Here is a 13,152-nt window from a genome sequence, read left to right as displayed (position 1 = left end):
GCTAATAGCCATTGACAGGCCTAACCTCCATGAATTTGTCTAATTTTTTTTTTAACTCTGTTAAAGTCCTAGTCTTCACAGCATCCTCTGACAAGGAATTCCACAGGCTGACCATGCACTGTGTGAAGAAAAACTTACTTCTTCTTCGAGAGCACCCTGGGGGTGCTCCACATCAGGTGTAGAGCGTCCCAGCGCCTCTGGACAGAGTTTCTTCAGCAGTGCCTTAGAGGGGGGCCACGCATGCACGGCACGCGAAGCGCACATGCTCCCTCGCTAGCTATGCGCACACGCAGCCCCCGTCTCCCTTCAGTTCCTTTCTACTGTCCCTGGCTGCAGATGGAACTCGGCAGTGCTCTCCTCTCCTCAGCATACCTAGCTTAATTTAGTTAGTTAGCCATTCTTCTTGCTGTTTTTATTCTTTTCTCTTAGACTTTAGAATAGTAGTAGTTTTTTAAAAAAAAAAAAAAAAAGCGGCACGGGGTTTGAGCTGCCACCACAGCCTATAAGCCAGTATGAGCTCTCCCAGTTTCAAATGCTGTGTGCTCTGCAAGAACGCTATGTCTGCCTCTGATGAGCATGATGCCTGCCTGAAATGTTTGGGGAGCTCTCATTGTCACAGAGGTTGCCCCCATTGTGTCAAAATGAAACCCAGGTCTCACACAGAGAAGGAGCTTAAACTAAAAGTGCTCCTCAAGGATAAGAACAAGCGACATACCTCTGACCCAGGCTCTAGGTAGAGCTTAAAAGCCAACAAGGATAAGCTTAAGCCCTCTAAAAGAAGGGCAAACTCATTACCTCAGCAACCCACCAAGAGGCATTCTGAGGTAAAAAAAAGTCAGACCACTCAGATAAGAACTGTCTGAGCACGTTTGACCACCCAGGTACTTCGGGAGAACAGCGTAATAAGCCTGAAAGCACTTCAAATGCTGCACTTATAGAGGCAACATGCCATTCCATGCCAGCCTCAGAAACTCCGGTAACGCTGACCGTAGTGACAGCTACACTGGTACCTCAGCCACTCATGATGGCACCCAGAGGAGGGATAGAGCATTCTGTGAGTACTGCCCTCTCCTTTCAACAATTAAGGGCTATAGCTCTCCTTCTCAGCTCTTCAGTAAATACGGGCTCCTTTCAGGTAGTGCAGCCCTCCATGTGACAAACTCCTCTTGTCACCCACAGGGAGAATAAAGACTTGCAGATTGACTCAACTCTTCTCCCCTATATTGAGTGAAGATAGATATGTTCAGTCACTGCTCTCTGACGACTCAGATCCGCACTCTCCCCTCTCAGACAAAGAGAAGAAGGATTTTGAAGTTTTCTTATCACAGCTGTCCCCTCAATCACAAGGGGCACTGGGGACACACAGTTACATGCAACCAGACCTTCTCAGAGTGCAAATAGCCCCCTGGGCTCCCTATTAGTGGATTCCCCCACAGGTGGCATACCCTCCTCAGTGGCAAATGTGGAACCATCCTCCATAACACCATAGAAAGAGAGCATGTAAGACTAAACATATAGGCTACGTCTAGACTGGCCCCTTCTCCCGAAGAGGCATGCAAAGCAGGCAAGTCAGAATAGGGAAATCCGCGGGGGATTTAAATATCCCCCGCGGGATTTAAATAAACATGGCCGCCACTTTTTTTCCGGCTTTTCCCCAAGCCGGAAAAAAAGCGGCGGCCATGTTTATTTAAATCCCGCGGGTGATATTTAAATCCCCCGTGGATTTCCCTATTCTGACTTGCCTGCTTTGCATGCCTCTTCCGGAGAAGGGGCCAGTCTAGACGTAGCCATAGAGAACCTCTCTCACGCTCCACTGAATCGCCTCACAGAGACACCACGAGGAGTGATAATGAAAGCTAAGACTCCCCTATGTCAGCCACAGGATCTTTGGCTCACATGGCATCATTAGCTTATACAGGGGAAGCAATTCTACCTCCCTCCACTAATTCTTCAGAGGACATCTCCTCTTTTCAAGATTTATTTAAACGGGTAGCGCAAGACCTAAACTTGTCTGTGGAGGAAGTACAAGATGCTCCCCATGAGCCCACTAACATCTTACAATCCAGTTCATTGTCTAAAATTGTTCTCCCTATCAACCCAGACATTCTCCAACCTGCAAAAACATTATGGCAAACACCTGCCTCGATTCCCCCTACTAGCAGAAAGGTAGACCGAAAGTATTTTGTGCCGCCCAAAGGATCTGAGTTTCTCTCCACACATTCCTCCCTTTCCCCCCCCCTCCCCTCAATTCCCTCCTGGTAGATGCTGCACAGCAGAGAAACAAGCAACAAAATTGCTCAACCCCATCTGATAAGGAGAACAAGAGATTAGATGCATTTGGCAAAAGAGTATACGCTTCAGCCACACTCCAGCTGAGGGTAGCAGACTATTCAGCCCTACTTAGTAAATATGACTACAATTGCACGATAATGAACACATTTATTGATAATCTGCCAGAAAGCAAAAAAGGGCATTTCAAAGCCATTGTCTCTGAGGGACAGGCAATTTTGTATATAGTGGTCCAAGCAGCGCTCGATGCAGCAGACACAGCCACAAGGTCAATGGCTACAGCTCTTACTATGCATAGGGTCTCCTGGTACAACTCGTCGGCCTTCCCGAGACAGCTGCAGGCAGCTGTGGAAGATTTGCCATTTGAAGGGGAGAACCTTTTCTCCTCAAAGACCAATGAGCTTCTTCTATCCATGAAGGATTCCAGAGCCATTCTCCAATCCTTGGATATCCAAGCCCCTACAACGAGACTAAGACAATATAGATACCAACCGTACCACAGACCAAGGTACTAACAGCCCCCTTTCCAGTACTACAGACAGTACCCTTACCAACAGCGGGGTCGAAACAGGCAGCTGAGACAATGGTCTCAGACTAATACCCCCAATCCAGTAAGCAAATTTGAAAATATAGTTGAGAGCTCGAAAACCAGAACGCCATCTCCAGAATATCAGAATCCTTCCAAACTCTTTCATTTTCATTTACTCGCCTTCCTTTATCAATGGGAATGAATTACATCAGACAAATGGGTACTTCAAACTATCTCCTTAGGGTACACCATTCCCTTTCTTTTCCTCCCCCATCCCAGCCTCCTATCCTGTCCCCCTTTAGGGACCCATCTCACGAGATCATTTTACAACAAGAGATAGATCACCTGTTACATATAGGAGCCATAGAACCTGTTCCACCACAATTCCACAGAACAGGTTTCTATTCCCATTATTTTCTCATAGAAAAGAAGACTGGTAGGTGGAGACCCCTCCTAGACCTCACATCCCTAAATAGCTTAATAAAGAAACAGAGGTTTAAGATGGCTACCGTAAATACAATTATTCCAGCTCTGGAGACGGGCGACTGGTTTTCCTCTCTCAACTTAAAAGATGCATATTTTCATATTTCTATCAGACCATCTCATAGACATTTTCTCAGTTTCACTTTAGGTTCAAACCATTTTCAGTACACGGTCTTACCCTTCGGACTCTCTATAGCTCCAAGAATATTTTCCAAGATCCTAGCAGCAGTCACTGCCCACCTAAGGAGACAAGGAATTACCATATACCCCTACCTGGATGACTGCCTAGTAAAAGCAAGGTCCAGACACGAGTGCCACCAGCACACTCACATGTTGCTAGACTGTTTTCACTGTCTAGGACTTCCAGTGAACCACCCTAAATCAATGCTTACACCTTGCAGACCATCCAATTTATTGGGGCACACCTCAACTCTGTCACAGCCAAAGCCTCCCTCCCGACAGACCCACTCACATCAGGCACCTGACATTATCCCTCCAGGACATGCCTATAGTCACCGCACTCGATTGCCTCCGACTTCTAGGCCATATTCTTTCCTGCAACCCAGTGGTGCCCAACGCGAGATTAGGCTGGCTCCTAACCCAGTACAAACCGAACATTCATTCACTGACAAAGATACTAACTATGCCTCCATCAGTCAAGGCATCATTAAAATGGTGGACAAAGGCGTCCAACCTAACTATAGGCACACCCTTCCAATCCACAGAGCCCACAGTGACCATCACCACGGATGCCTCACAGGGTGGGGCACTCATATGGAGGGAGGAACAGTTCAAGGCCTATGGTCTTCTGCAGAGTGTGCACTGTATATAAATATGTTAGAACTCAGAGCTGTCCGCCTAGTATGTCAAAAACTGCTCCCTCAAGCAAAAGGGATACACATCTATGTCTACACCGACAACACAACATGCATGTTCTATGTAAACCGACAAGGTGGAGCATGGTTACTGCCCCTGTGCAGAGAATCCATAGCCCTTTGGAACTGGGCCATAGCATGGGATATCCGATTATCCGCATGCCATATACCCGGGGCTCTCAATACAACAGCAGGCTCCCTAAGCAGAGCCCTCCCCCAGGAACAGGAATGGGAGATGGACCATACAATCCTGTGAGAAATATTCAGCCAATGGAACCACCTCTGTATGTATCTATTTGCCACCAGATCTAACAGAAAATGCACAATGTATTGCTCCAGAGCAGGCATGGGCAAACACTCCCTAGGGGATGCTCTGATTCTGACATGGAATACACCCCTGCTATATGCATTCCTCCCTTTTCCCTCCTCAACAGAGTCATCATAAAGATATGGCGGGACAAAGCAAATATCATCCTCATAGCTCCATGCTGGCTGCGGCAACCTTGGTTTCCCCTACTACTCAGGATGACACAACTATCCAGTCACATTACCACAAGTACCTCACATCCTCTATCACCCGCAAATTAGGACATCTCACCCTCAACTCCTGATGCTCCATCTAAAAGCATGGCACCTCAGTGGTTCTCTGACATAGAGCTCCAGTGTTCCCAGCAAGTCCGGGAGATTCTCCTTCACAGCAGAGCTCCTGCAACAAGGAAAACATATATTAGTAAATTGATGCATTTTACACACTGGGCCAGCGAGCGCAACATACCGCCACAAACAGTCCCACTCCCGGTAATTCTGGATACTTGCTGCACCTAAAACAGCCTCAACTCTCCTTAGCCTCAATTAGAGTGCAATATAACAACATTCCACGCATCACTGGATGACACCACTTTATTTGCACGCCCCACAACTAAACGGTTCTTGAAGGGTCTGCAATCTCTATACCCGGACATGTCACCCCCATAAGATCCATGGGGGAACTGAAGGGAGATGGGGGCCACGCGTGCGCATAACTAGCAAGGGAGCCCACTCACTTTGCACACCACACGTGCACAGCCTCCTCTGAGGCACTGCTGAAGAAACTCTGTCCAGAGGGGCTGGGATGCTCTACACCTGATGTGGAGCACACCCAGGGATGCTCATCTCGAAGAATGTCAGTTACAGGAGGTGAGTAACCTCCTCTTTTATTTATTTTAAATCTGCTGCCTATTAATTTCATTTGGTGATCTCTAGTTCTTATATTGTGGGAGTAAGTAAATAACTTTTCCTTACTCACTTTTTCCACACCAGTCATGATTTTATAGACCTCTATCATATCCCCCCTTCGTCTCCTGTTTTCTAAGATGAAAAGTCCCAGTCTTCTTAATCTCTCTTCATATGGGATCCGTTCCAAACCCATAATCATTTTTGTTGCCCTTTTCTGAACCTTTTCCAATGCCAATATATCTTTTTTGAGAGGAGTTGACCACTTCTGTACATGGTATTCAAGATATGGGCATAGCATGGTTTTATATAGAGACAATAAGATGTTCTCTGTCTTATTTTCTATCCCTTTTTTAATTATTCTTAACATTCTATTTGCTTTTTTGACTGCCGATGCACACTGAGTGGATGTTTCAGAGAACTATCCACAATGACTCCAAGATCTCTCTCTGAGTAGTTGTAGCCAAATTAGTCCCCATCATATTGTACATATAGTTCGGATTATTTTTTTCCAGTGTGCATTGCTTTACATTTATCAACATTAAATTTAATTTGTAATTTTGTTGTCCAATCATTTAGTTTGCTGCTCTTCATAGTTTGAAGCTCTTCATAGTCTGCTTTGCAATTTGGTATCATCTGCAAATTTTGCCACCTCACTGTTTATCCATTTCTCTAGATCTTTAATAAGTAAGTTGAATAGGATTGGTCCCAGGACAGACCCTTAGGGGACACCACTAGTTATCTCTCTCCATTCTGAAAACTTGCCATTTATTCCTACTCTTTGTTTCCTGTCTCTTAACCAGTTATTAATCCATGAGAAGACCTTCCCTCTTATCCCATGACAACTTACTTTACTTAAGAGCCTTTGGTGAGGAACCTTGTCAAAGGCTTTCTGGAAATCTAAGTAAACTATATGCACTTGACCCCCCCAAAGAACTTTAGTAGATTAGTAAGGCATGATTTTCCTTTATAGAAACTATGTTGACTTCCCCCAGCAAATTATGTTTATCCATGTGTCTGACAATTTTATTCTTTATTATAGTTTCAAATAATTTGCCCAGTACTGACATTTAACTTACCGGTCTGTACTTGCCAGGATCACCTATAGAGCCCTTTTTAAATATTGGTGTCACATTAGCTATCTTCCAGTCATTTGATAGAGAAGTTGTCTAAAGCATAGGTTACAAATCACCGTTGTTACTTCTAAAATTTCCCATGTGAGTTCTTTCAGAACTCTTGGGTGAATGACATCTGGTCCCAGTGACTTGTTACTGTTAAGTATATCAATTTGTTCCAAAACCTCCTCTAATGACACCTCAATCTGGGATTTGTCACCTAAAAAGAATGGCTCATGTTTGAGAATTTCCCCAATATCCTCAGCTGTGAAGACTGAAACAAAAAATTCATTTAGCTTTTTCACAATGACTTTAACATCTTTGAGTGCTCCTTTAGCATCTCGATCATCCAAGGACCCCACTGGTTGTTTAGCCAGCTTCCTGCTTCTGATGTACTTAAAAACATATTACTATTACTTTTCTTAGAGGGCAAAAGAGAGACCAGTTGCAATGGAACAGGGGAAAATTACAGCATTTTAACTGAACGTGTTGATAATCTTGTACTATAACAGAGAGACCTAATGTGTTCCCCCATTTAACTTATATAACATAGGATAACCGCGCATCACTTCATGTGGTGATGAGGTCAGTATTGTATTATATATATTTTGTGCAGCTTGTACTGTGGCTGGAATCTGTAGTTGTCGGATAGTTTAAAGGTTGAATGTTATTACCCAGGAGAATAAAATGACAGAGAATGAGGTTGGTATGCTAACCACAGCCAGTATAAGTTGGGTCTGGCAAGCTCTTGAGAGAATAAAATGGAGATAATAGATTCCATGAAATGTGCCAAGGCACAGTCAGATGACATTTACCTTACAATATATGTAAATGGGCTAATCATTTGAAACCAGATTAGACACACGATCTCTAAAGCTGTGAAAAAAATGGGAGAAGATACCTCTTCTCCAATTACTTATATTCAAGCAGGTGTGTTATTTTATGTTATGCCTCCTGGCCAAAATGTTTTCTGATCTTTTATATTGTTTTTTTTCTTTGCTATTATTATTGTGTGTACATTGATATTTCTCTTTAGGAAATGTTACATATTGATAAAAAGTGATCTGAACTTGAAAATATACATTAAAACAAAGGGATTACTTTTTCCTGAAAACCAAATGAGGAGACATAATTAAAGATCTCCTGCTATTGAGACCCTGATTCAGGAAAGTATTTAAGCACATTTAATTGCTTTGCTGAATCAGAGCCAGAGTCAGCAATTTGCTCAAGATGTAAGTGACAAGGACTCATATGTACATATGACTTTAAAATGGCTCAGTTTACTGACTGTTTGATTCAGGCTTTCAGATGAGTTGCATGTAGGTGTATAAATGCCATTGTGAATATGGCACACCTATTTTTGAAAATCTGGCACTTTGTAGATTATGTTTAAAAGCAAGCTGTTATGTTATTTTTGGTTGAGAACAATGCCATGGTTATGCTTCTGTGGTATATTTCCTTATCCTAAATTATTTTGTAATCCTAGATATGTTTACCTGTATTAGGGAACTTTACAAATTACTATCACTGAAATTCAGATTTAATTTATGTTTTTGCAACAAGTTAATTTCTTTCTATAGATGAAGGACATTCTTTCAGTGACATTCTCTTTTATGGCAATGAGGCTACACTTCTCATCTTCGATATACTGTTTTTCTCTGTTGTGGATTTGGCTTCCCAAAGTTTTGTCCTAGCAGCTGTTCTCACATATTTGCAACAGGAGGTAAATTTCCATTTTTAAACCCCATATTAATAACGTAGTTTATCTAATCTGAGTATTTAACAGGCTGGGCTCACAGAAAACTATGCTAACAAACTATTTAAAAGAATGCTGGATTTTTTCATAAACTAAGGAAAGATTTATGAATAAAAATAATTACACTGCATGTTTCTGCACCATGTATGTATGGGACACAAATAACAGCACTCAATAGAAAATACACAGGGCAATGAATATTAGGGCCTCAAAAAAACTAATGCTGGGACTTTCAAAGGAGCAGAAAGGGAAGTAAGTGCCCTTCTGTCCATGAAATCTAATGAGCTGAGCACCTAACTCTCTTGGCTCCCTTTTGGAAGTCTCCACCAAAATGAGTATATTTCCATGCATGTGCACTTTAATCCACTTTCTACCTCACATAATTCCATATGTGATACATTTGACCATGTTTGTAAATGTCATCAGTAGTAAAGATTTTGGGAATATAGAATAGAAACTGTTCAGGCTATGAATATATAGTTATAATGTAATAACTACAAATGTCAAATATTTGGGGGTTTCAGTCTCTTCTTCAGAAGGAAGTGATTCTACAAATAAAATTAAAGGATTCTTATTGTAGACATAACAAATTGCTTGTTTCTCCACTCTAAAAAAAGCATCATATATTACAGTATCACTAGTGTGACACACAGATAATCCAGGTCATATGTTATTACCATTATCCTGATCACATTTTACAGGTTTTTAGAGGCCCTTAGCTCAGCCTCTTAACTGTTGAGGTATAATATCTATAATATCTGTCCTTTACCATTTGATTTCAAAGAAAGAAGCCTATTGTTAGTATAGGAGCCTGTCTAATGAAGGTGTGCTGTTGTGGAAGGTCCAGACATTTGACAGAGTACATAATTAATTGTTAATATTGTATCATGTACAGGAACTGAATTATTTAAAATATTTCTCCATTTGCTAAGAAACTTACTTAGTTTTATTATTTTTAGATTTTTAGGTTTATACGTAATACTGCTGGGCAGAAGAATTTGGCATCCAAAACCCTAGTTGATGAAAGATTTCTTATTTAATTGACTCAAAAGATTAACTAATTGACTGTACTTTATACAGGAGCTAATCATGGAATGAAGTAGTCCTGAACTAAGATTAGTCTGCAGAACTATGTAAATATTAATGTAAATGTTTTGACTTTGTCTTTATATTCTGTGCTAGAAAGTTTTGTTTTTGTATAACTTGTAGATATTTCTGTGTTGTGAATAGTAAACCATGACTTGAAACATGGTACATGTTGCCAAGTCAGTCGGAAGTTACCTGAATACTGTCATTAACACATGATAAAATCCATTTATTGCCTTCAGTGAGGGCATGTGCCATTTCTTTTTAGGAAATAGTTTAAGTGCTTCTGCTGCTGACTAGGGTCATAGTTTTCTTCATATGTACATGTATTTCCAAAATAGCTTAAAAATTATCCCTTATTTTTAGAATTTACTATAAAATACTATATTCATCAAATATATTTCAGGTTCACCACAACTGAGGATCTGTCTGGAAATTCCTAACTAGTATTTAAACAAATACTAAAAAAACCTTTGAGGACTAAGTAGTAGAATCTTTCTCACTTATTTAAAATAACTTCAGCATGAAAGTTTTAACTGTATTATTGTTGATGCTGTGTGATCCACATGAGCCCAAATTTTGAGTTTTTCTGTTTTGTAGTTGGGGGGGTGCAGTGTTGCTTTATTTGTTTCTGCTTTGATTGTACATCACATAAAACCTATGTATTTGAATATTTTCTAGTCTGACAGATGTACAACTGAGTGGCCCATTGAAAAGGCAAAGGGTGGAGAGGCAGGAGGCTTAGGTAGTGTTCTTGATCTTCCATGGAATTAATGTGGCCGTGAGCAACTGCTCTGTATTGTTTTTCATATCCATGAAATTGAGGTGCTGATTCTTACCTTTTTAAACAGCTTTGTGATGCTCTGTAGATGGAAAGTGCTGTACAAATGCCTGTTCTTATATTATTGTTTTAATATATTCCCTGATTTGTCCCATTTTCTGCCATCGTCCCCTCATGATTTAACATAGTGACCATATCCAGCATAAACTACTTTAGCCATTGAAATATAATCAGATGAATAGTTGTTAAAATGTTACTTTAAAAGTCTTCCTGAACCCTTAGAAAGACCTTAGGGCAGGGTTGGGCAATAATATTTGCCCGGGGGCCACTTCAAAATTTTTTGAAGTAGCCCCAGGCCATCCTGGAGGGGAGGGAGCCTAAACAGGAAGGGGTGGGGTTACCCCACCCCCAGAGTATGATTGCTCTGGGGATGGGGGAGCCCTTTTGCCCCCCCTTCCCACTGGGCATCCATGCCCTGGAAGAGGCTTGGCATGCTCCCCCACCCACAAGCCAATCAGGGCCTAGCAGTGGGGGAGCACGGGAAGTCTCCTCCTGCCCTGTGAGGAGCACGTGGGACTTTGAAGTGCTGCGAACTCCTTGCAGGGCCAGGGCAGTGCAAAGGAAGCTTCACGCAGCTCCCCTGTCCCCAGGCCCTGATTGGCCTGTGGGCGGGGGGGCATGTGAAGGCTCCTCCGCTCTCCCCGCTCCTCCACCCTGCAGGCAGCGCATGGCACTCCTAAGTGCCATGTGCTCATGGCAGGGCAAGAGGCAGCTTTGGGCGCTCCCCTGCCCCCAGACTCTAATTGGGCTGGGGAGCAACAGGGCCTCCGTGGGCTGGATCCACACACTTGGCAGGCCGAATCTGGCCAGTGGAGGCCCTTTTGCCTACCACTGCCCTAGGGGCAGGTGAGTGCCTAATGCCCAATTGTGCCTCTGAAAATCTCCCTGCTAGTTTGTTTTAAAATAATATTAGTTTTTTCAGTAAATGCTTATTTCACTGCATGGTGTTCCATAGATATGCTACATGTCTTAAGATAATTGGGCAGGAAACACTCATGAGCAAAAAACATAAAGACCCCAGCTCAGGAAAGCATCTCTGTTTAAGAAGAGCACTTAAGTCCTATTTTAGACAATGGGATTTAAATAGATGTTTAGTTTTAAACATGTCTATCTGATCCAAAGCCAGGTTATTAGCTATGTAAAGAAGAAGATGTCTGTTATCATGCCATATCATGTCTTTGTCTCAAAGCCATTACAGATCCAGTATGTTTGCTTTTGGTTTGCAAAAACAAATGCTGCTTGCTAGTTTGGAATAGTTACCATGAACTGGTAAAATTGTGACTGTCCTGAGGTCCAAGTGGAGTTAGATAGCATAATCTGAGGGACTGATTTTCAGTACAGTATCCATTTATTAATAGGCAGCTTATCACAAGCATATACATCCATAAACACATTATGTGCACTAACACATATTCACAAAGATAACTGAGACTAATAATATGATGTGTGCACACATTACTTTGTTCATGCACGTTTTGTCATAAAGTGTTTTGTGTGTGAAAATTCCAGCACCTCTGTGAAAAAGTATTAGTTCACAAAACTGTGTGCGCTAGTGTGAACAAACTGGAGACCATATCTTGGAAATCAACAGTAACTAGGGATCACTGTAGCTTGTGTCATTGTTATGATAGTTTTAAAGTATCGTTCTCCTCTGAATAGTGAATGAATAAATGACACTGTAGTGTTCTGTGATGTTGTGTCTCAATTATTTCTTTATCAGATGTGCTTTATTGAAAAATATATTTTTTCTAACTTTCAACTCTGCAAACTGAGCCTTTGGTCCTGTTACGCATCATGGTCAGTAATAAAAATTCTGCAACCCAAATTTATGCTCTCATGAGACCTGTGCAGCGCCATTACTTTTAATATCTTTGCACACATATAACTTTGCAGATCTTAAGAAAAAAATCTATAGCTGAGGTACAAGATGATCTGTAATCTTCTAGCTCATAAGTCTTGACTAACACAAGAGTGACCACATCCTACCAGGTGAGAAAATCTCTAAGAACTAATTTTTGTCCCTAAAATAAGCAAGTAGACTTTGAATACATGAAATGTAGATCTGCTGTGTAAGAAAATGCTATTTTTATAAAGTCACTTTTCAGAGTAGAACTGTTTCTAAACATGGTTCTCCAAAGTATTTTCATGTTTTGCTTATATTAAAAAAATTCAGTTCTGATGCCTCTTAATTTATACTTAGTAAGCTTATCAGTTAGGATTTATTATACTAGTATAGTCTGGAAATAATTCAGTAGAGAAGGGAAACATTGTATAATAATGCTTGTGTGTATCACACAGTGGTCACATCCAAGGTGCATAATGAAGCATCTAAAAAGTGTGTTCTCTAAATGTTAATTTGCGTTCAATAAAGTTAGCTTTTTATATAATTTCTGAAGTTCTGGTGTGTTTTGTATTATAAATTTTGGTTTGTAAATTAATGCTCCTTTTTTACTTTTTCATGTTTTTGTCAAGACTTCTACCATATTTTATAGTCGGTGCAGTAACTTCAGATTTAAGAGAGTCATTAGGTATTAGTAGAAACATCAGTATTATCCTTGAATGGATATGTTGTCTCACATTTTTCCTCTGTAAATTGGCTCTCTGTGGCCAGATTAAAGAACCATTCAAAGAAAACTTGTCTTTGTGAGGGAATGGAGGGATGTTCTATCACAGCTTAGTTTTGACCTGAACACCTCTCTCTGAATGGGAAATAACCTTTTCTCTTTCACTGTTCCTAAATGGTCAGTTTCTCTTTAAAAGTAGCTTCTACTCATTCTTTATTAATTTTGAGATTGAATTCACAGATGGCATTGGTAGCTTAAATACCACTTTTGGACCAATAAAAGATATTACCTCATCCACCTGTTCTCTCTAATATCACGGATCTATCATGATTACAACACTGTGTAACACACACACCTGGGCTACGTTTACACTGTAGCCTTCTTTTGCAAAATCTTATGCAA

General features: G+C 41.1%; 1 protein-coding gene across 3 annotated transcripts in view; it reads left to right on the top strand.

The window, feature by feature from the left end:
- Window positions 1-12,573, top strand: part of TMEM67 (transmembrane protein 67) — an 82,133-nt gene extending 69,560 nt beyond the window's left edge. Inside the window, exons 27-28 of one of the 3 annotated variants that reach the window (XM_014571520.4) lie at window positions 8,084-8,226; window positions 9,219-12,573. In XM_014571520.4, coding sequence (XP_014427006.3) covers window positions 8,084-8,226; window positions 9,219-9,299 — 224 coding nt within the window. In that variant the 3' untranslated portion in view covers window positions 9,300-12,573. Of the gene's footprint in view, window positions 1-66; window positions 1,552-8,083; window positions 8,227-9,218 lie in introns of those variants that run through there. The other 2 variants (XM_075920385.2, XM_075920384.2) reach the window with 2 other exon arrangements.
- The last annotated feature ends 579 nt before the right edge of the window (window positions 12,574-13,152 follow it).

The sequence above is a fragment of the Pelodiscus sinensis genome, chromosome 2, assembly GCF_052426305.1.
Source record: "Pelodiscus sinensis isolate ZL-2025 chromosome 2, ASM5242630v1, whole genome shotgun sequence".
In the NCBI taxonomy this organism is placed as follows: Eukaryota; Metazoa; Chordata; order Testudines; family Trionychidae; genus Pelodiscus; species Pelodiscus sinensis.
Note: the sequence above shows the minus strand (reverse complement) of the source record. Positions and strands in the feature narration are given on the sequence as shown.